Source organism: Pseudophryne corroboree, chromosome 8 (genome assembly GCF_028390025.1).
Source record: "Pseudophryne corroboree isolate aPseCor3 chromosome 8, aPseCor3.hap2, whole genome shotgun sequence".
Taxonomy (NCBI): domain Eukaryota; kingdom Metazoa; phylum Chordata; class Amphibia; order Anura; family Myobatrachidae; genus Pseudophryne; species Pseudophryne corroboree.
Genome location: NC_086451.1, coordinates 449953146 through 449975387, shown reverse-complemented (window position 1 = coordinate 449975387; position 22242 = coordinate 449953146). Strand labels below are relative to the sequence as shown.

At 49.0% G+C, this 22242-nt stretch overlaps 1 protein-coding gene across 1 annotated transcript in view; it reads right to left on the bottom strand.

Moving 5' to 3' along the window:
• Nucleotides 1-22242, bottom strand: part of LOC134949572 (H-2 class II histocompatibility antigen, E-S beta chain-like) — a 195317-nt gene that overhangs the window by 56470 nt on the left and 116605 nt on the right. Inside the window, exon 3 of the mRNA XM_063938230.1 lies at nucleotides 1076-1363. Coding sequence (XP_063794300.1) covers nucleotides 1076-1363 — 288 coding nt within the window. The remainder of the gene's footprint in view (nucleotides 1-1075; nucleotides 1364-22242) is intronic.

The following is a 22242-nucleotide window of genomic DNA, read 5'->3' as shown; positions in this document are numbered from 1 at the left end:
TGGCTACATCGCGGGCGGGGGCGAGCGGCGTGTCTACGCCTCGGCCCGCCGCCGGGCGGACACACACGCTCCCATTCACTTTGAATGGGGTGCGTGCAAGACGCTGGCGCCCCTCCTTCACTTCTGGCGTTCCGCCTCGCTGGGCGCGACTATGCACACACGGAGCCACGATTAGTGCGGCTCTATCTGTAGCTGCTGGGCGTCATGAGCCTTTGAGGCTATAGCAACCTGGTCATTTCATGCTGTGGTGGCTGGCAGTTGGGCCCCTAGCCACATGGTACGCGGCGGCTGCTGGGCTCCGACTCCCAGTCTGTGTCCTGCAGTCAGTGACAGGCGGGCACCATGCCCCCTAATATCACTGGGACTTAGGGTGCCCATTTGAACCACCTTGTGGGTAATCTGGCTCGGACTGTAGCTACATATGAGCGTACCTGTGCTGCATAACAGCTCTGCATACTGTGATAACTAATGTACACACAGTTTTATAGTGCACTGAGCATATGAGAAGAGGAAAGCAATTCAAGACACATTGGAGCGGATTCTGAGTCAGAAGCTGCAGCGTCCGTGCCTTTTGTCGGTTGCATGCCAATGACTATATGTTAATACCATTACTACCCTTCCCTGGTGCACATTCTTGCTACTGAATGTGTAAGGACTGAGACGCCAACTTCAAGCATTTCCAGACACGGCAGCAATCATGTTTGGTGTTTCTACAAACACCCATCTGAGTATGTAAGCGATTAAGTGTCTGTGTATGTAACCACTTTAGCGACACACCTGCGGCACGAATATAACACACTCATAAAACGGACACCTCCATGCGTCTGCTAACCATCTCCCAGTCGCCACCCAGTAACAGCCCAATACATCTTCAATACACTCCTGTGTGCATGCATGTGACATTGCTACTGCGACACAATTGCATTAAGAGCAAAACAAAATGATCACTTGCGCCCAACATCGACATAACGTCCATCTCAGAATCAGGCCCATTGTGACATTTTTGAATAACCTCACATTGTTTGCTCCAACCCCCCCACTCAGAACCTATACATAAGTAACATAAAACACTTACTCCAGGTCACACGATATGGGGACGTCAGGCTCATGTGATGAACCTCGCAGGTGTAATTGTCTCCTTCCTGAATTTCGGTCTCCAGCATCACATGGATTTGGAAAGTCCAATCTCCATTCTGAAAAAGCTCCGTAGACTGAACGGCAGCCGTCTCCTCCTGGCCATTCCGGTACCATTTCACCTCTATCTCAGATGGGTAGAACCCAAACACATTACACATCAGCATGTGCTGCTCACTATCAGGGTCTTCATGCTGTGGCATTAGGGACACTCTGATCGATGGTTCAACTGAAACAAAGAAGAGTTGTTAGGGGTTAATGGTACGGTATATATACAGTATAGTTTCCTGTAGCCTAATACTGCTACACACAGAGTGTGCGTGCTCAGCATATTGCCGATAACACTGCACATGTGCAGGTAATGAAGGCTGTTCTGCTGGCAGGATTCATCCTGGTATCTTATGATGTTTGCAGAGTGTAATGGAGACTATGGTGTCTTGGGAATGCGAGGAAGACTCTAAAGATGGCGTAGAGTTCTATGGCTGACCCAGATGGTGCCGTGCACAAACCAAAGGTTGAACCAGTAAGTCACAAGGTCAGATCAGCGCAGCGATCTGGTAGTCGCTCCGAGAACAGCAACAACGCAGATAACGGCAGCCAGCGGCTTGAGAGGTTCCTTTAATTCATCTCTGTGGTGCCGCTAGCATGAAATTAATTAGGTCTTCATTTTATTCCCCGGCTACCACCTCTGTGGCACCGCAGGCTGCAGCCTACCGGTAGTTATCGGGTCAGGTGACCTGGGAATTCGTCAGTGACCCCTTTCACCCCGCACAGCGATCCGCATCAACCCGGCAATATACCTGGTCGATACTGTGTTATTTGTGCGGTGTGAAAGGGGTATAACAGGTACGCTGCAGACACTCACTAATTTAGGTGGTGGCATCAGATGGTGGTGGTGATAAATATATTTGTACTGTAGGTACATAAGATAAAGTAAGTGTTAATTTAAACACACAGAAACTAATTTAATCAAAGTATCTGACAATAACAGCTCAATTTTTCCTAGTATTACAAATGAATGGGTGGGGTATGAATAGTCGACATTCAAGATGTTGAGACTGTTATTAGGTTGACAACCAATATAAAGACAGGCATTTAGGTCGACATGTTTAAAAGGTCAACAGGATAAAAATGTCGACAGACATGTAAGCACTTTTTTTTGCTTATTTTACCTTAACCCTAATCCTAAATATTCAGAAAGAAATCATATGTCGACATTATGTGTCAACCTTTTATCCATGTCAACCTAAATGCATGTTTACATACTGGTTGTTGACCTAATGACTGTGCAGAACCTGTCAACCTTCTGGTGTCGACCTTCTGAAAGTCAATTAGTCAACCGGATACCCAAGTTAATGAGATGGGAATTTCCAAAAGAATGTTGCCGACAACTATTTTTTCACCTTTAGAACCCTGCAAACATTGGTGTTACATATGACAATTTTGCTAAATGAGACATTGGGCAGTATGTACAGTATTGACGCCTGAGTTCGGCAGCCTTGCAGGATGCTGGCCAAATTGTGAGTTTTTCTTAAAGGGGCAATCACTTACAAGGCAAAACCATGCCATGTAAGTGTTTGCCCCTTTAAAAAAATCGTCTGAGTTCGGCCAGCATCCCGCACGCCGCCAAACTCAGGCGTCATTACTTCCGGCCTATGGTGTACCAGTGTCATTTATTGCACTGTGACCGATCCTCAGTGTGTTCTAGTTATTATCATCATTTGAAATATTATAAGATATTATATTTGCACACCTTCTCTCTCCCTGATGCCCTCTTTCATCCCTTTCTCTCTCTCTGACCCCCTCTGTCTTTCTCTCATTCCCTTTTTCCGTGAAACCCTCTCTCTCTCCGACTTCCCTCTCTTCTTTCTCCCCTCACTCTCTCTCTCCTGCTCCCCTCATGGGCACTGTAATAACAACAGCTAGGGGATGGGCCCTTTCAAGAGTTTGCTATGGGTCCCACAAAGTTCTAGTTACGTCGCTAGCTGTATGTTTTAACTGTGGTAAACCTGGTCACGTACGCCATAACTGCCCAGACCGGGAAGAGCCAATGGACTGCAGTGCAGGTAAAACAGCTCTCCCTGTTAACATGCTTGCAGGTAATATTTCCCCAGCAAAAACCAATCTGTTCCAGGTAACAATCCAGATAGACTACCAGGAGGTCTGGACTATGGTGGATACGGGTAGTGAACTATCTATTTTTGTGGCTAACCTGGTTTCAAAAGGGGATGACCAAGTTTTACCCTCGGTCACGGTGCTGTGCGTTCATGGAGATGTGGTGGAATACCCTTGTGTACAAATATGAATGCTGTTAAAAGGACGACCACTGAAGATTGTAGCTGCAGTAGCTCCTAGGTCTCCCTATCCTCTTATTTTGAGTAGTGATTTCCGCTATAACAAGAAGTGATCACTTGGCACAACCGCGAAAGAGATCCAGTGGGCGAGGTGTCCAAAGGAAACGGGAACCATGATGAGCCAGAATGCTGTAACCATAAAACCCTCCTTGGCTGGTGAACAGTAAGAAGAGAGTGGTTCAGAGATTAACCGTTTATCTATCGGAAAAATGTTTCCATACAGAACTTTGCTGGTGACCAACAGAATGAGAGAAACCATTTAAGTGCATTTGAGAATGTGGTGATGGTAAAATAAAACTGCTGTGCCACCTGTAGGCATACCATATTTTATGTTGAAAAATTATTTACTACACCAGGGCCCTCATTCCGAGTTGTTCGCTCGCAAGGCGAATGTAGCAGAGTTACACACGCTAAGCCGCCGCCTACTGGGAGTGAATCTTAGCTTCTTAAATGTGCGACCGATGTATTCGCAATATTGCGATCACAAACGACTTAGCAGTTTTAGAGTAGCTTCAGACTTACTCTGCCTGTGCGATCAGTTCAGTGCTTTTCGTTCCTGGCTGACGTCACAAACACACCCAGCGTTCGGCCAGGCACTCCCACCGTTTCTCCGGCCACTCCTGCGTTTTTTCCGGAAACGGTAGCGTTTTCAGCCACACGCCCCTAAAACGCCGTGTTTCCGCCCAGTAACACCCATTTCCTGTCAATCACAATGCGATCGCCGGAGCGATGAAAAAGCCGAGAGTAAACTTACTTTCTTCATAGTAAAGTTACTTGGCGCAGCCGCAGTGCGATCATTGCGCATGCGCACTAAGCATATTCACACTGCGATGCGATGAAAAACTCCGAGCGAACAACTCGGAATGAGGGCCCAGGTTGCTTATTTACAGGGAAAAAAGGTTGAACAGTTGCTAGTTCCCAGAAAATATGAGCAGTTGGTCCAGGCAGCTCATACGCATTTGTGTTCTCCAACTAATTCAATCACGGATCTTTTTGCCAGGCATTTATTCTGCAGTGAAAAAGTATTGACAGGAATGCCTAGTGTGCCAGAAGACAGCACCCCAGCAAGAGTTCAGAATACCTCTGGTACCCTTACCAGTTATTTCTGTGCCCTCTCGAGCACATTGGTATGGACCTGGTGGATATGGTGGAAAAATCTGTTTGTGCGCATCAGTAGATTTTAGTGGTTGTAGACTACACTAGCAGGTATCCAGAGGTGATACTGCAGCAAAATATTAAGTCTAGCACTATTGCCCGGGAACTGGAAATGTTGTATACATGCTTGGGAATTCCAAAAGAGGTCTTGACAGGACAGACCAAGGTACACCTTTTCTGTCTAAGTTAATTAAAGATCCATGCAGTCAGTATGGGGTTGAGAGAATGAACATCTCAGTGTATCATCAACAAACAGACGGATTAGTGGATCGCTTTAACCAAATACTTAAGCAGATGGTAAGGTGAGCGGTATACCAGGATAAGAAGATTGGGACCAGCTCTTGCCTTAGAGCAGGGGTCTTCAACCTTTAAGACAGTGTGGGCCACATAAAACAATGAAACGAAGCCGAGGGCCACTAAGCTATACTGCGGTATTTAGAATCTAAATTTTAATTTATGATTGTAATGAGACCTTTTCTAGACTCATAAGACCATAAAAAAGACTTCAAAAGATAATTATTGTAATTTAATGAATGAAACATGGTCTACTTTACCTTTGTTATTATAATAAGTTCATATCAGTGGGAAACTTGGCATTGTTTTTGCTTGGCCAGCTTGTCGATGTTGGCATCAATGTTAGAAGTCGCTATGCGCAGAGTATTCTCAAGATGTTGGTCTGTAAGCACTGAACTGGACTCATACGGCAGTATCACTGGACTGGTGGGTATAATGTGGGCATGCTTTCACAATATTGCTGCTGTCTGTCTGTGATGGGGGGAGGGAGGGTATGATAGCGCCTATGTCAAAACATAGGTGCTATCATACCCTCCCTCCTCCCCATCACAGACAGACAGCAGCATTGTCAAAGCATGCTCCCTGCCATCTCTGCTCTTAATACTTAATACACCCCCTGCTGGGTCCCCCGCCACGCCCCCTGCCCTCAATACTAATTTATTCACTGCCATGCTCAGGCTGCCGCACCCCCGTCCCCGCCGCTCCCGCACGCCGGGTTCCTGCACTGCCCCCTGCCCTCAACACTTATACACTTTTATTCTCCTGCCGCAGCCTCCCCCCCCCCCCCCGCGCCGGGTCCCCGCCGCACACAGCCATGCTCAGGCTGCATACATGCTGCCGCACCCCCTCCGCTCCCGCCCGCCGGGTTCCCGCACTGCCCCCTGCTCTCAATGGTAACTTGCCGCACCCCCCCCAGCCGGGTCCCCGCCGCTCTCACCCACCTATTCAACACTGCAGGCGGAGGGAGACACAGGGAGGGAGACACAGTAAGGGTGACCAGACCACTGACCAGCCTAAGAGGAGCTACTCCCCTTCTTCACAGGCAACCAGTGACAGTGCGGGGGAGTCACATGACTCCGGGAAAGGGAAAACATTTTTTTTTTTTTTTGTGTTCATATGTGCGCTGCGGGCGGACGCGTCGGCGGGCCATGGAAACCATAGCAGCGGGCCACCTGTGGCCCGCGGGCCACGGGTTGAAGACCCCTGCCTTAGAGTGTTTGCAATTCGAGAGGTACCCCAGTCATCTACAGGGTTTAGCCCCTTCGAGCTTCTTTATGGTATACAACCTAGAGGAATCCTTGATCTCTTAAAGAAAGGGTGGGAACAACAACCATCCCAAGAGCCTAATATAATTCAATTTGTGTCTCAACTGTATGGCCGCTTCAGACAAATTGAGCCACTTGTAAGGGAACATATAAGCTTGGCTGAGCAACATCAAAAGCAAAATGATGATGTTACAGCGGTGAACAGCTCCTTCAAGCCAGGGGACAAGGATTTATTCCACCTCTGAAAGTAAGTTGTATGGCAATTAAAAGTGTCCTTATGAGATCTTAGACATAATAGGGCCTATTAATTATAAAGTACACCAAGAAGGTAGAAGGACATTTACCATGTTAATTTATTAAAACCTTGGAAGGGAAGTGCCAGCCAACCTTCTCTATTGGCCATTAAAACTCCCGATAGTCAGGTGCCTATGAAGCCTCATTTAGTCCCAGCCAAAAGGAAGTTATAGACATGCTAGCACGGAACCAGGATATTTTTCTGCTATTCCTGGGAAAACCCAGATAATATAGCATTATATTAATACATCACCCAGGGTGGGGATAAAACAAAGCCCTTACCGTATTCCCGAGGCTAAACGGGCAGCGGTTAAGCAAGACGTAGAAGATATGCTTTGCCTAGGGGTTATAGAGGAGTAAAATAGTGAGCGGAAGAACCCAATTGTGCTGGTACCCAAGCCTTTGTGAGCTCTAAGATTCTGCAATGAATTCAGAAAACTGAATAAGGTCTCACAGTTCAATAGCTACCGTGTCTCGGGTTCACTAACTGGTAGATAACCTTGCAAAAAGCCAATACCGAACCACTCTTGACAAAAGGGAACTAGCAGATACACTTAACTGATGCTGCCAAAGCAAAAAGCAACCCCCCCGTTGCAACTACCCTCCCCCACAATAAATATACACTGCTCAAAAAAATAAAGGGAACACTAAAATAACACATCCTAGATCTGAATGAATGAAATATTCTTATTAAATACTTTCTTCTTTACATAGTTGAATGTGCTGACAACAAAATCACACAAAAATTATCAATGGAAATCAAATTTATTAACCCATGGAGGTCTGGATTTGGAGTCACCCTCAAAATTAAAGTGGAAAAACACACTACAGGCTGATCCAACTTTGATGTAATGTCCTTAAAAGAAGTCAAAATGAGACTCGGGAGTGTGTGTGGCCTCCACGTGCCTGTATGACCTCCCTACAACCCACACAAGTGGCTCAGGTAGTGCAGCTCATCCAGGATGGCCCATCAATGCGAGCTGTGGCAAGAAGGTTTGCTGTGTCTGTCAGCGTAGTGTCCAGAGCATGGAGGCGCTACCAGGAGACAGGCCAGTACATCAGGAAACGTGGAGGAGGCCGTAGGAGGGCAACAACCCAGCAGCAGGACCGCTACCTCCGCCTTTGTGCAAGGAGGAACAGGAGGAGCACTGCCAGAGCTCTGCAAAATGACCTCCAGCAAGCCACAAATGTGCATGTGTCTACTCAAACGATCAGAAACAGACTCCATGAGGGTGGTATGAGGGCCCGATGTCCACAGGTGGGGGTTGTGCTTACAGCCCAACACCGTGCAGGACGTTTGGCATTTGACAGAGAACACCAAGATTGGCAAATTCGCCACTGGCGCCCTGTACTCTTCACAGATGAAAGCAGGTTCTCACTGAGCACATGTGACAGACGTGACAGAGTCTGGAGACGCCAAGGAGAATGTTCTGCTGCCTGCAACATCTTCCAGCATGACCGGTTTGGCAGTGGGTCAGTAATGGTGTGGGGTGGCATTTCTTTGGGGAGCCGCACAGCCCTCCATGTGCTCGCCAGAGGTAGCCTGACTGCCATTAGGTACCGAGATGAGATCCTCAGACCCCTTGTGAGACCATATGCTGGTGCGGTTGGCCCTGGGTTCCTCCTAATGTAAGACAATGCTAGACCTCATGTGGCTGGAGTGTGTCAGCAGTTCCTGCAAGACGAAGGCATTGATGCTATGGACTGGCCCGCCCGTTCCCCAGACCTGAATCCAATTGAGCACATCTGGGACATCATGTCTTGCTCCATCCACCAACGCAACGTTGCACCACAGACTGTACAGGAGTTGGCGGATGCTTTAGTCCAGGTCTGGGAGGAGATCCCTCAGGAGATCATCCGCCACCTCATCAGGAGCATGCCCAGGCATTGTAGGGAGGTCATACAGGCACGTGGAGGCCACACACACTACTGAGCCTCATTTTGACTTGTTTTAAAGGACATTACATCAAAGTTGGATCAGCCTGTAGTGTTTTTTTCCCACTTTAATTTTGAGGGTGACTCCAAATCCAGACCTCCATGGGTTAATAAATTTGATTTACATTGATAATTTTTGTGTGATTTTGTTGTCAGCACATTCAACTATGTAAAGAAGAAAGTATTTAATAAGAATATTTCATTCATTCAGATCTAGGATGTGTTATTTTAGTGTTCCCTTTATTTTTTTTGAGCAGTGTACTTACCAGTCCAGGGAGCCAGGTCCTGTGCGCTGCTGTGACCCTGGTGCTGTAAAGTGAGCTGCCATTTTGCAGCATCACTTTACTGCACCGGGGGTCACAGCGAAGCACATGAAGGACCCGGCTCCCGCCAGCCCGCACCGGAGCACCAATCACCGGCTCCCTGGACTGGTAAGTATGGGTTTTTTTTTTTACTTTTTACAAGTGATCATCTTGTGTGTCCATTGGATACACAGAGCTGATCACACTGGCCGATCCCCGCATAGCTTTCTCTGCCAGAGGGGCGTTAATATCACAGGGCACACTGCAGTGTTTTTTACATTTTTTTTTTAGTAAATTCGGCCATATCGCATTTCCAATTATAAGTATGGGGAATGCGATATGGGTTATTAAAAAAATAAAAATAAAGGGTTTGGAGCAGCTTTTCACAAAAGCTGCTCCAAAAGCCCTTTAATACATTTCAGTGATACTAAAATCCAATTACATTGCTAAAGTCCTATTACAATACCTTGTGTCAAGACACATTTTCGCAGGAAAAAAATGCAAAAAGGGATGCTCGGCGCTACCGAGTTCCGCCACAGCATGGTGCAACTTCAAGGGCTGGTTAGTGTGACTGCAGCAAGGATGGAAGAGGACACATCTGTATATGATTTTGCAACCAGAGCAGCCCCACTGAGTGTTTAAAGAAAAAAAAAAAAAAAAAAAAAAAATCGCCTGATAAGATTATCTTGTCTCGACCGGCAGAAGCGGCCTGGCGAGATCTAAGGTAAGATTTGTGTACAGAACCTGTTTTGCAGGCACCAGACTTTTGGAAACAGTTTGAGTTGCAGACTGATGCTCCTAGAACAGTGTTGTGTGCAGTCTTGTCCCAAGTGGTAGATGGTGATGAAAAGCCCATCTTACAGTATATTTAAGACGGAAACTGCCAGGGAGAGCAAGTACTCCACAGTAGAACAAGAGTGCTTGGCAATTAAAAATAAGAATTTACTTACCGATAATTCTATTTCTCATAGTCCGTAGTGGATGCTGGGGACTCCGAAAGGACCATGGGGAATAGCGGCTCCGCAGGAGACTGGGCACAAAAGTAAAAGCTTTAGGACTACCTGGTGTGCACTGGCTCCTCCCCCTATGATCCTCCTCCAAGCCTCAGTTAGGATACTGTGCCCGGACGAGCGTACACAATAAGGAAGGATTTTGAATCCCGGGTAAGACTCATACCAGCCACACCAATCACACCGTACAACTTGTGATCTAAACCCAGTTAACAGTATGATAACAGAAGGAGCCTCTGAAAAGATGGCTCACAACAACAATAACCCGATTTTTGCAACAATAACTATGTACAAGTAATGCAGGCAATCCGCACTTGGGATGGGCGCCCAGCATCCACTATGGACTATGAGAAATAGAATTACCGGTGAGTAAATTCTTATTTTCTCTGACGTCCTAGTGGATGCTGGGGACTCCGAAAGGACCATGGGGATTATACCAAAGCTCCCAAACGGGCGGGAGAGTGCGGATGACTCTGCAGCACCGAATGAGAGAACTCCAGGTCCTCCTCAGCCAGGGTATCAAATTTGTAGAATTTAGCAAACGTGTTTAGCTGCTCGGCAAAGTTGTAAAGCCGAGACCCCTCGGGCAGCCGCCCAAGATGAGCCCACTTTCCGTGTGGAATGGGCTTTTACAGATTTTGGCTGTGGCAGGCCTGCCACAGAATGTGCAAGCTGAATTGTACTACAAATCCAACGAGCAATCGTCTGCTTAGAAGCAGGAGCACCAAGCTTGTTGGGTGCATACAGGATAAACAGCGAGTCAGATTTTCTGACTCCAGCCGTCCTGGAAACATATATTTTCAGGGCCCTGACTACGTCCAGCAACTTGGAATCCTCCAAGTCCCTAGTTGCCGCAGGCACCACAATAGGCTGGTTTAAGTGAAATGCTGAAACCACCTTAGGGAGAAATTGAGGACGAGTCCTCAATTCTGCCCTGTCCGTATGAAAAATTAGGTAAGGGCTTTTATAGGATAAAGCCGCCAATTCTGAGACACGCCTGGCTGAAGCCAGGGCTAACAGCATTACCACTTTCCATGTGAGATATTTTAAGTCCACAGTGGTGAGTGGTTCAAACCAATGTGATTTTAGGAATCCCAAAACTACATTGAGATCCCAAGGTGCCACTGGAGGCACAAAAGGAGGCTGTATATGCAGTACTCCCTTGACAAACGTCTGAACTTCAGGAACAGAAGCTAGTTCTTTTTGGAAGAATATTGACAGGGCCGAAATTTGAACCTTAATGGACCCTAATTTGAGGCCCATAGACAGTCCTGTATGCAGGAAATGCAGGAATCGACCCAGTTGAAATTCCTCTGTAGGGGCCTTCCTGGCCTCGCACCACGCAACATATTTACGCCAAATACGGTGATAATGTTGTACGGTTACATCCTTCCTGGCTTTGATCAGAGTAGGGATGACTTCATCCGGAATGCCTTTTTCCTTCAGGATCCGGCGTTCAACCGCCATGCCGTCAAACGCAGCCGCGGTAAGTCTTGGAACAGACATGGTCCCTGCTGGAGCAGGTCCTTTCTTAGAGGTAGAGGCCACGGGTCTTCCGTGAGCATCTCTTGAATTTCCGGGTACAAGTCCTTCTTGGCCAATCCGGAGCCACGAGTATAGTCTTTACTCCTCTCCTTCTTATGATTCTCAGTACTTTTGGTATGAGAGGAAGAGGAGGGAACACATACACTGACTGGTACACCCACGGTGTTACCAGAGCGTCCACAGCTATTGCCTGAGGGTCCCTTGACCTGGCGCAATATCTGTCCAGTTTTTTGTTGAGGCGGGACGCCATCATGTCCACCTTTGGTTTTTCCCAACGGTTCACAATCATGTGGAAGACTTCTGGGTGAAGTCCCCACTCCCCCGGGTGAAGATCGTGTCTGCTGAGGAAGTCTGCTTCCCAGTTGTCCACTCCCGGAATGAACACTGCTGACAGTGCTATCACATGATTTTCCGCCCAGCGAAGAATCCTTGCCACTTCCGTCATTGCCCTCCTGCTTCTTGTGCCGCCCTGTCTGTTTACGTGGGCGACTGCCGTGATGTTGTCCGACTGGATCAACACCGGCTGACCCTGAAGCAGAGGTCTTGCCTGACTTAGGGCATTGTAAATGGCCCTTAGTTCCAGGATATTTATGTGAAGTGACGTTTCCATGCTTGACCACAAGCCCTGGAAATTTCTTCCCTGTGTGACTGCTCCCCAGCCTCTCAGGCTGGCATCCGTGGTCACCAGGACCCAATCCTGAATGCCGAATCTGCGGCCCTCTAGGAGACGAGCACTCTGTAACCACCACAGGAGAGACACCCTTGTCCTTGGAGACAGGGTTATCCGCTGATGCATTTGAAGATGCGATCCGGACCATTTGTCCAGCAGATCCCACTGAAAAGTTCTTGCGTGGAATCTGACGAATGGAATCGCTTCGTAAGAAGCCACCATCTTTCCCAGGACCCTTGTGCATTGATGTACTGACACTTGGCCTGGTCTTAGGAGGTTCCTGACTAGGTCGGATAACTCCCTGGCTTTCTCTTCCGGGAGAAACACCTTTTTCTGTACTGTGTCCAGAATCATTCCCAGGAACAGTAGACGTGTCGTCGGAATCAGCTGCGATTTTGGAATATTTAGAATCCATCCGTGCTGTCGTAGTACTACTTGAGATAGTGCTACTCCGACCTCTAACTGTTCTCTGGACCTTGCCCTTATCAGGAGATCGTCCAAGTAAGGGATAATTAAGACGCCTTTTCTTCGGAGAAGAATCATCATTTCGGCCATTACCTTGGTAAAGACCCGGGGTGCCGTGGACAATCCAAACGGCAGTGTCTGAAACTGATAGTGACAGTTCTGTACCACAAACCTGAGGTACCCTTGGTGAGAAGGGCAAATTGGGACATGGAGGTAAGCATCCTTGATGTCCAGAGACACCATATAGTCCCCTTCTTCCAGGTTCGCTATCACTGCTCTGAGTAACTCCATCTTGAACTTGAACCTTTTTATGTAAGTGTTCAAGGATTTCAGATTTAAAATGGGTCTCACCGAGCCGTCCGGCTTCGGTACCACAAACAGCGTGGAATAATACCCCTTTCCCTGTTGTAGGAGGGGTACCTTGATTATCACTTGCTGGGAATACAGCTTGTGAATGGCTTCCAATACCGCCTCCCTGTCGGGGGGAGACGTTGGTAAAGCAGACTTCAGGAACCGGCGAGGGGGAGACGTCTCGAATTCCAATTTGTACCCCTGAGATACTACCTGCAGGATCCAGGGGTCCACTTGCGAGTGAGCCCACTGCGCGCTGAAATTCTTGAGACGGGCCCCCACCGTGCTTGAGTCCGCTTGTAAGGCCCCAGCGTCATGCTGAGGACTTGGCAGAAGCAGGGGAGGGCTTCTGTTCGTGGGAAGAGGCGGTCTGCTGCAGTTTTTTTCCCCTTCCTCTGCCCCGGGGAAGATATGAGTGGCCTTTTGCCCGCTTGCCCTTATGGGGTCGAAAGGACTGAGCCTGAAAAGACGGTATCTTTTTCTGCTGCGAGGTGACTTGGGGTAAAAAGGTGGATTTCCCAGCCGTTGCCACCAGGTCCGATAGACCGACCCCAAATAACTCCTCCCCTTTATACGGCAATACTTCCATATGCCGTTTGGAATCCGCATCCCCTGACCACTGTCGCGTCCATAATCCTCTTCTGGCAGAAATGGACATCGCACTTACTCTTGATGCCAGAGTGCAAATATCTCTCTGTGCATCTCGCATATATAGAAATGCATCCTTTAAATGCTCTATAGTCAATAATATATTGTCCCTGTCCAGGGTATCAATATTTTCAGTCAGGGAATCCGACCAAGCCACCCCAGCACTGCACATCCAGGCTGAGGCGATTGCTGGTCGCAGTATAATACCAGTATGTGTGTATATACTTTTTAGGATATTTTCCAGCTTCCTATCAGCTGGTTCCTTGAGGGCGGCCGTATCAGGAGACGGTAACGCCACTTGTTTTGATAAGCGTGTGAGCGCCTTATCTACCCTAGGGGGTGTTTCCCAACGAGCCCTAACCTCTGGCGGGAAAGGGTATAATGCCAATAATTTTTTAGAAATTAGCAGTTTTTTATCGGGGGAAACCCACGCTTCATCACACACCTCATTTAATTCATCTGATTCGGGAAAAACTACGGGTAGTTTTTTCACACCCCACATAATACCCTTTTTTGTGGTACTTGTAGTATCAGAAATGTTCAAAACCTCCTTCATTGCCGTGATCATGTAACGTGTGGCCCTACTGGAAAATACGTTTGTTTCCTCACCGTCGACACTGGAGTCAGTGTCCGTGTCTGTATCGACCTGAGGTAACGGGCGCTTTAGAGCCCCTGACGGTGTTTGAGACGCCTGTACAGGTATTAACTGATTTGTCGGCTGTCTCATGTCGTCAACAGTCTTTTGTAAAGTGCTGACATTATTACGTAATTCTTTCCATAAGACCATCCAGTCAGGTGTCGACTCCCTAGGGGGTGACATCACTAACACAGGCAATTGCTCCGCCTCCACACCATTTTCCTCCTCATACATGTCGACACAACGTACCGACACACAGCACACACACAGGGAATGCTCTGATAGAGGACAGGACCCCACTAGCCCTTTAGGGAGACAGAGGGAGAGTTTGCCAGCACACACCAGAGCGCTATATATATATACAGGGATAACCTTATATAAGTGTTTTTCCCTAATATAGCTGCTGTATATATTTATATGCCAATTTAGTGCCCCCCTCTCTTGTTTTACCCTGTTTCTGTAGTGCAGGACTGCAGGGGAGAGTCAGGGAGCCTTCCTCCAACGGAGCTGTGAGGAAAAAATGGCGCCAGTGTGCTGAGGAGATAGGCTCCGCCCCCTTCGCGGCGGCCTTTCTCCCGCTTTTTTATGGAAAAATTGGCAGGGGTTAAATGCATCCATATAGCCCAGGAGCTATATGTGATGTATTTTTTGCCAAAAAAGGTGTTTTATTGCGTCTCAGGGCGCCCCCCCCAGCGCCCTGCACCCTCAGTGACCGGAGTGTGAAGTGTGCTGAGAGCAATGGCGCACAGCTGCGGTGCTGTGCGCTACCTTATTGAAGACAGGACGTCTTCTGCCGCCGATTTTCCGGACCTCTTCAGTCTTCTGGCTCTGTAAGGGGGCCGGCGGCGCGGCTCTGGGACCCATCCATGGCTGGGCCTGTGATCGTCCCTCTGGAGCTAATGTCCAGTAGCCTAAGAAGCCCAATCCACTCTGCACGCAGGTGAGTTCGCTTCTTCTCCCCTTAGTCCCTCGGTGCAGTGAGCCTGTTGCCAGCAGGTCTCACTGAAAATAAAAAACCTACTTTAAACTTTTACACTAAGCAGCTCAGGAGAGCCCCTTAGCCTGCACCCGTCTCGTTCGGGCACAAAAATCTAACTGAGGCTTGGAGGAGGGTCATAGGGGGAGGAGCCAGTGCACACCAGGTAGTCCTAAAGCTTTTTACTTTTGTGCCCAGTCTCCTGCGGAGCCGCTATTCCCCATGGTCCTTTCGGAGTCCCCAGCATCCACTAGGACGTTAGAGAAATAAGAATTTACTTACCGATAATTCTATTTCTCGTAGTCCGTAGTGGATGCTGGGAACTCCGTAAGGACCATGGGGAATAGCGGCTCCGCAGGAGACTGGGCACAAAAGTAAAGCTTTAGGACTACCTGGTGTGCACTGGCTCCTCCCCCTATGACCCTCCTCCAAGCCTCAGTTAGGATACTGTGCCCGGACGAGCGTACACATTAAGGAAGGATTTATGAATCCCGGGTAAGACTCATACCAGCCACACCAATCACACCGTACAACCTGTGATCTGAACCCAGTTAACAGCATGATAACAGAGGAGCCTCTGAAAAGATGGCTCACAACAATAATAACCCGATTTTTGTAACAATAACTATGTACAAGTATTGCAGACAATCCGCACTTGGGATGGGCGCCCAGCATCCACTACAGACTACGAGAAATAGAATTATCGGTAAGTAAATTCTTATTTTCTCTGACGTCCTAGTGGATGCTGGGAACTCCGTAAGGACCATGGGGATTATACCAAAGCTCCCAAACGGGCGGGAGAGTGCGGATGACTCTGCAGCACAGAATGAGAGAACTCCAGGTCCTCCTCAGCCAGGGTATCAAATTTGTAGAATTTAGCATACGTGTTTGCCCCTGACCAAATAGCTGCTCGGCAAAGTTGTAAAGCCGAGACCCCTCGGGCAGCCGCCCAAGATGAGCCCACCTTCCTTGTGGAATGGGCTTTTACAGATTTTGGCTGTGGCAGGCCTGCCACAGAATGTGCAAGCTGAATTGTATTACAAATCCAACGAGCAATAGTCTGCTTAGAAGCAGGAGCACCCAGCTTGTTGGGTGCATACAGGATAAACAGCGAGTCAGATTTTCTGACTCCAGCCGTCCTGGAAACATATATTTTCAGGGCCCTGACTATGTCCAACAACTTGGAGTCCTCCAAGTCACTAGTAGCTGCAGGTACCACAGTAGGTTGGTCCAGATGAAACGCTGAAACCACCTTAGGGAGAAAATGAGGACGAGTCCTCAATTCCGCCCTGTCTGAATGGAAGATCAGATAAGGGCTTTTACAGGATAAAGCCGCCAATTCTGACACGCGCCTGGCCTAGGCCAGGGCCAACAGCATGACCACTTTCCATGTGAGATATTTTAACTCCACAGATTCAAGTGGTTCAAACCATTGTGACTTTAGGAACCCCAAAACTACACTTAGATCCCAAGGTGCCACTGGAGGCACAAAAGGAGACTGTATATGCAGTACCCCTTTTACAAACGTCTGAACTTCAGGAACTGAAGCAAGTTCTTTCTGGAAGAAAATTGACAGGGCCGAAATTTGAACCTTAATGGACCCCAATTTTAGGCCCATAGACACTCCTGTTTGCAGGAAATGCAGGAATCGACCTAGTTGAAATTCCTCCATCGGGGCCTTACTGGCCTCGCACCACGCAACATATTTTCGCCTAATGCGGTGATAATGCTTTGCGGTTACATCCTTCCTGGCTTTGATCAGGGTAGGGATGACTTCATCCGGAATGCCTTTTTCCTTCAGGATCCGGCGTTCAACCGCCCTGCCGTCAAACGCAGCCGCGGTAAGTCTTGGAATAGATAGGGTCCTTGATGGAGTAGGTCCCTTCTTAGAGGTAGAGGCCACGGGTCCTCCGTGAGCATCTCTTGAAGTTCCGGGTACCAAGTCCTTCTTGGCCAATCCGGAGCCACGAGTATAGTTCTTACTCCCCTCCGTCTTATAATTCTCAATACTTTTGGTAAGAGAGGAAGAGGAGGGAACCCATACACTGACTGGTACACCCACGGTGTTACCAGAGCGTCCACAGCTATTGCCTGAGGGTCCCTTGACCTGGCGTAATACCTGTCCAATTTTTTGTTTAGGCGGGACGCCATCATGTCCACCTTTGTTTTTTCCCAACGGTTTACAATCATGTGGAAGACTTCTGCTGAGGAAGTCTGTTTCCCAGTTGTCCACTCCCGGAATGAACACTGCTGACAATGGTATCACATGATTTTCCGCCCAGCGAAAAATCCTTGCAGCTTCTCTACGTGGGCGACTGCCGTGATGTTGTCCGACTGGATCAGCACCGGCTGACCTTGAGGTAGAGGTCTTGCTTGGCTTAGGGCATTGTAAATGGCCCTTAGCTCCAAGATATTTATGTGAAGTGATGTCTCCAGGCTTGACCACAAGCCCTGGAAATTCCTTCCCTGTGTGACTGCTCCCCAGCCTCGAAGGCTGGTATCCGTGGTCACCAGGACCCAGTCCTGAATGCCGAATCTGCGCCCTCTAGAAGATGAGCACTCTGCAACCACCACAGGAGAGACACCCTTGTCTTTGGTGACAGGGTTATCCGCTGATGCATCTGAAGATGCGATCCGGACCACTTTTCCAGCAGGTCCCACTGGAAAGTTCTTGCGTGGAATCTGCCGAATGGAATTGCTTCGTAGGAAGCCACCATTTTTCCCAGGACCCTTGTGCACTGCTGCACTGACACTTGGCCTGGTTTTAGGAAGTTTCTGACTAGTTCGGATAACTCCCTGGCTTTCTCCTCCTGGAGAAACACCTTTTTCTAGACTGTGTCCAGGATCATCCTTAGGAATAGAAGACGTGTCGTCGGGATCAGCTGCGATTTTGGAATATTAAGAATCCAACCGTGCTGCCGCAACACTACTTGAGATAGTGCTACCCCGACTACCAACCGTTCCCTGGATCTTGCCCTTATCTGGAGATCGTCCAAGTAAGGGATAATTAAAACTCCCTTCCTTCGAAGGAGTATCATCATTTCGGCCATTACTTTGGTAAAGACCCGGGGTGCCGTGGACAAACCAAACGGCAGCGTCTGAAACTGATAGTGACAGTTCTGTACCACAAACCTGAGGTACCCTTGGTGAGAAGGGTAAATTGGGACATGGAGATAAGCATCCTTGATGTCCAGAGACACCATATAATCCCCTTCTTCCAGGTTTGCCATCACCGCTCTGAGTGACTCCATCTTGAATTTGAACCTTTGTATGTAAGTGTTCAAGGATTTCAGATTTAAATTAGGTCTCACCGAGCCGTCCGGCTTCGGTACCACAAACAGCGTGGAATAATACCCCTTTCCCTGTTGTAGGAGGGGTACCTTGATTATCACCTGCTGGGAATACAGCTTGTGAATGGCTTCCCATACCGCCTCCCTGTCGGAGGGAGACGTCGGTACAGCAGACTTTAGGAAAACGGCGAAGGGGAGACGTCTCGAATTCCAATTTGTACCCCTGAGATAACACCTGAAGGATCCAGGGGTCCCCTGTGAGTGAGCCCACTGCACGCTGAAATTTTTGAGACGGGCCCCCACCGTGCCTGAGTCCGCTTGTAAAGCCCCAGCGTCATGCTGAGGACTTTGCGGAGGCTGGAGAGGGCTTCTGTTCCTGGGAACTGGCTGTTTGCTGCAGCCTTTTTCCTCTCCCTCTGCCACGGGCAGAAATGAGGAGCCTTTTGCCCGCTTGCCCTTATGGGGCCCAAAGGACTGCGCCTGATAATACGGCGTCTTCTTATGTTGAGAGGCTACCTGGGGTAAAAATGTGGATTTTCCAGCCGTTGCCGTGGCCACCAGGTCTGTTAGACCTACCCCAAATAACTCCTCCCTTTTATAAGGCGATACTTCCATATGCCTTTTGGAATCAGCATCACCTGACCACTGTCTTGTCCATAACCCTCTTCTGGCAGAAATGGACAGCGCACTTACTCTTGATGCCAGTCGGCAAATATCCCTCTGTGCATCACGCATATATAGAAATGCATCTTTTAAATGCTCTATAGTCAGTAATATACTGTCCCTATCTAGGGTATCAATATTGTCAGTCAGGGAATCCGACCAAGCCACCCCAGCACTGCACATCCAGGCTGAGGCGATTGCTGGTCGCAGTATCACACCCGTGTGAGTGTATATACATTTTAGGATATTTTACTGCTTTCTGTCAGCAGGTTCCTTAAGGGCGGCCGTATCCGGGGACGGTAGTGCCACCTGTTTAGACAAGCGTGTGAGCGCTTTATTCACCCTAGGGGGTGTTTCCCAACGTGCCCTATCCTCTGGCGGGAAGGGTTATGATGCTAATAACTTTTTAGGAATTAACAGTTTTTATCGGGGGAAACCCACGCATCATCACACACTTCATTTAATTCCTCAGATGCAGGAAAAACTACAGGCAGTTTTTTCTCACCCAACATAATACCCTTTTTAGTGGTACTGGTATTATCAGAAATGTGTAAAAACATTTTCCATAGCCTCAATCATGTAACGTGTGGCCCTACTGGAAGTCACATTCGACTCTTAATCGTCGACACTGGAGTCAGTATCCGTGTCGGCGTCTGTATCTGCCATCTGCGGTAACGGGCGTTTTAGAGCCCCTGATGGCTTTTGAGACACCTGGACAGGCACAGGCTGAGTCGCCGGCTGTCTCATGTCATCAATCTTTTGTAAAGAGCTGACTCACATAATTCCTTCCATAAGCTCATCCACTCAGGTGTCGACTCCCTAGGGGGTGACATCTCTGTTACAGGCAATTGCTCCGCCTCCACCTCATTTTCCTCCTCATACATGTCGACACAACGTACCGACACACAGCACACACACAGGGAATGCTCTGATAGAGGACAGGACCCCACTAGCCCTTTGGGGAGACAGAGGGAGAGTATGCCAGCACACACCAGAGCGCTACATATATATACAGGGATAACCTTATATAAGTGTTTTTCCCCTTATAGCTGCTGTATTGTTATACTGCGCCTAATTAGTGCCCCCCTCTCTTTTTTAACCCCTTTCTGTAGTGTAGTAACAGCAGGGGAGAGCCAGGGAGCTTCCCTCCAACGGAGCTGTGAGAGAAAATGGCGCCAGTGTGCTGAGGAGATAGGCTCCGCCCCCTTCTCGGCGGCCTTTTCTCCCGTTTTTCTGTGGAATCTGGCAGGGGTTAAAATTCATCCATATAGCCATGGGGGCTATATGTGATGTATTTTCGCCAGCCAAGGTGTTTTTATTGCTGCTCAGGGCGCCCCCCCCTAGCGCCCTGCACCCTCAGTGACCGAAGTGTGCTGAGGAGCAATGGCGCACAGCTGCAGTGCTGTGCGCTACCTTGGTGAAGACAGGATGTCTTCTGCCGCCGATTTTCCGGACCTCTTCTTGCTTCTGGCTCTGTAAGGGGGCCGGCGGCGCGGCTCTGGGACCGAGCTCCGAGGCTGGGCCTGTGTTCGGTCCCTCTGGAGCTAATGGTGTCCAGTAGCCTAAGAAGCCCAATCCACTCTGCACGCAGGTGAGTTCGCTTCTTCTCCCCTTAGTCCCTCGATGCAGTGAGCCTGTTGCCAGCAGGTCTCACTGAAAATAAAAAACCTAAAACTAAACTTTCACTAAGAAGCTCAGGAGAGCCCCTAGTGTGCACCCTTCTCGGCCGGGCACAAAAATCTAACTGAGGCTTGGAGGAGGGTCATAGGGGGAGGAGCCAGTGCACACCAGGTAGTCCTAAAGCTTTACTTTTGTGCCCAGTCTCCTGCGGAGCCGCTATTCCCCATGGTCCTTACGGAGTCAGAGAAATGGGCGCTAGAGCCCCTAAGGTATTACTTGTTAGAGAGAGAGTTCAGGCTACTTACAGATCATGCACCCCTACAGTGGGTACACCCGAACAAAGAGGTGAATGCTCGGGTGTCCCGCTGGTTCTTGGCTCTACAGACATTCAAATTTGAGGTACAACATCACCCTGGGAAGCTCCACCTCAATGCAGATACCCCTCTCTAGGAAATGTATAACTCACTATCCTCCAGTCAACCCTGTGGTGAAGTTAGGGGAAGGGCAAAAGGATAAGGAGGAGGGGCTCAGAAAGGAGGTGGAGAAGAGATGTCTTCCCCGACGCGTGCCGGGGATAAAGGTGGGCAAAGTAAAGTTGTCACCTTAATTGGTAGCTTCCAGAGGCGTAACAAGGGTGGGGAGAGCAGAGCATATGCCCTGGGCACTCTGGCAGAGCAGGGTGCCACCAACCAGTGCAGTGTACTACCTGGTGGAGTGATGGTTGCTGGAAATCCCACCTGGTGTTTGTTATCCTGGAGCAGCGGTGGCACCGCAGACTATGTACTGCGGGACTGGCTCCATTGGGGTACTCAGCTTAACCACCACCCAGCCTCCCGACCACACCCGGTACATAGTTGCGTGAAGGACTGGAGCGTGCATCTGCCAACTCTGAAGGGAAACTCATCTCTGGCTATAGAAGAAGATCCATTGTGTTCAGGTGAGCGCCAGGCACCCATCACAGTATGAATGAGCGAGTAGTGATACTGTAGCAGTACCCCACAGTGGCGTATTGTCAGGGGGACATAGGAGCAGAGCCAGTCTAGTGAGGCCATCGCTGGCACTAGTGTGTGATTACTGATATGGCGATACAGGCGATTGGTGGCATCCAGGGGGCCCACGTGCTACCTGCTGCTGGCATGCAGTTTGTCTGGTTTTTTTTTACATTGTAACTTCAGCAGTAAACTCTGAGGTGGGGAAGGGGCTTTGGGTGCATTTTCTAGCACTCTGCTGATTCTATCAGAGCCAGCAGCAGTGGAATGCCTGCAACTCATTCTCTGCAGTGCCGAGTCCCTCTCTTTATCTGTGCACAAGGAGCATCTGCCGAGCTGTGATTGGAGGAGCTCGGCACATGTTGATTAGTAGAGCCCATGATTGGAGGAGAGTGACACATGCTCCTCCGAACATTGACGATGAGGATCTCATCAGCATGGCCTTTGGGCCTAATTCAGACCTGATCGGTGCTGTCCGTTTTCGCACAGCAGCCGATCAGGTCTGAACTGCGCATGCGCTGGCGCCGCAGTGTGCCGGCGCATGCCAGACAGCCGACGGCCGTCTCAGCCCTGCGATCGCCACTGCCTGATTGATAGCTGGGAGGGAGAGGGCGGGTCGTGGCATTTGGCCGCAGTTTAGGGGGC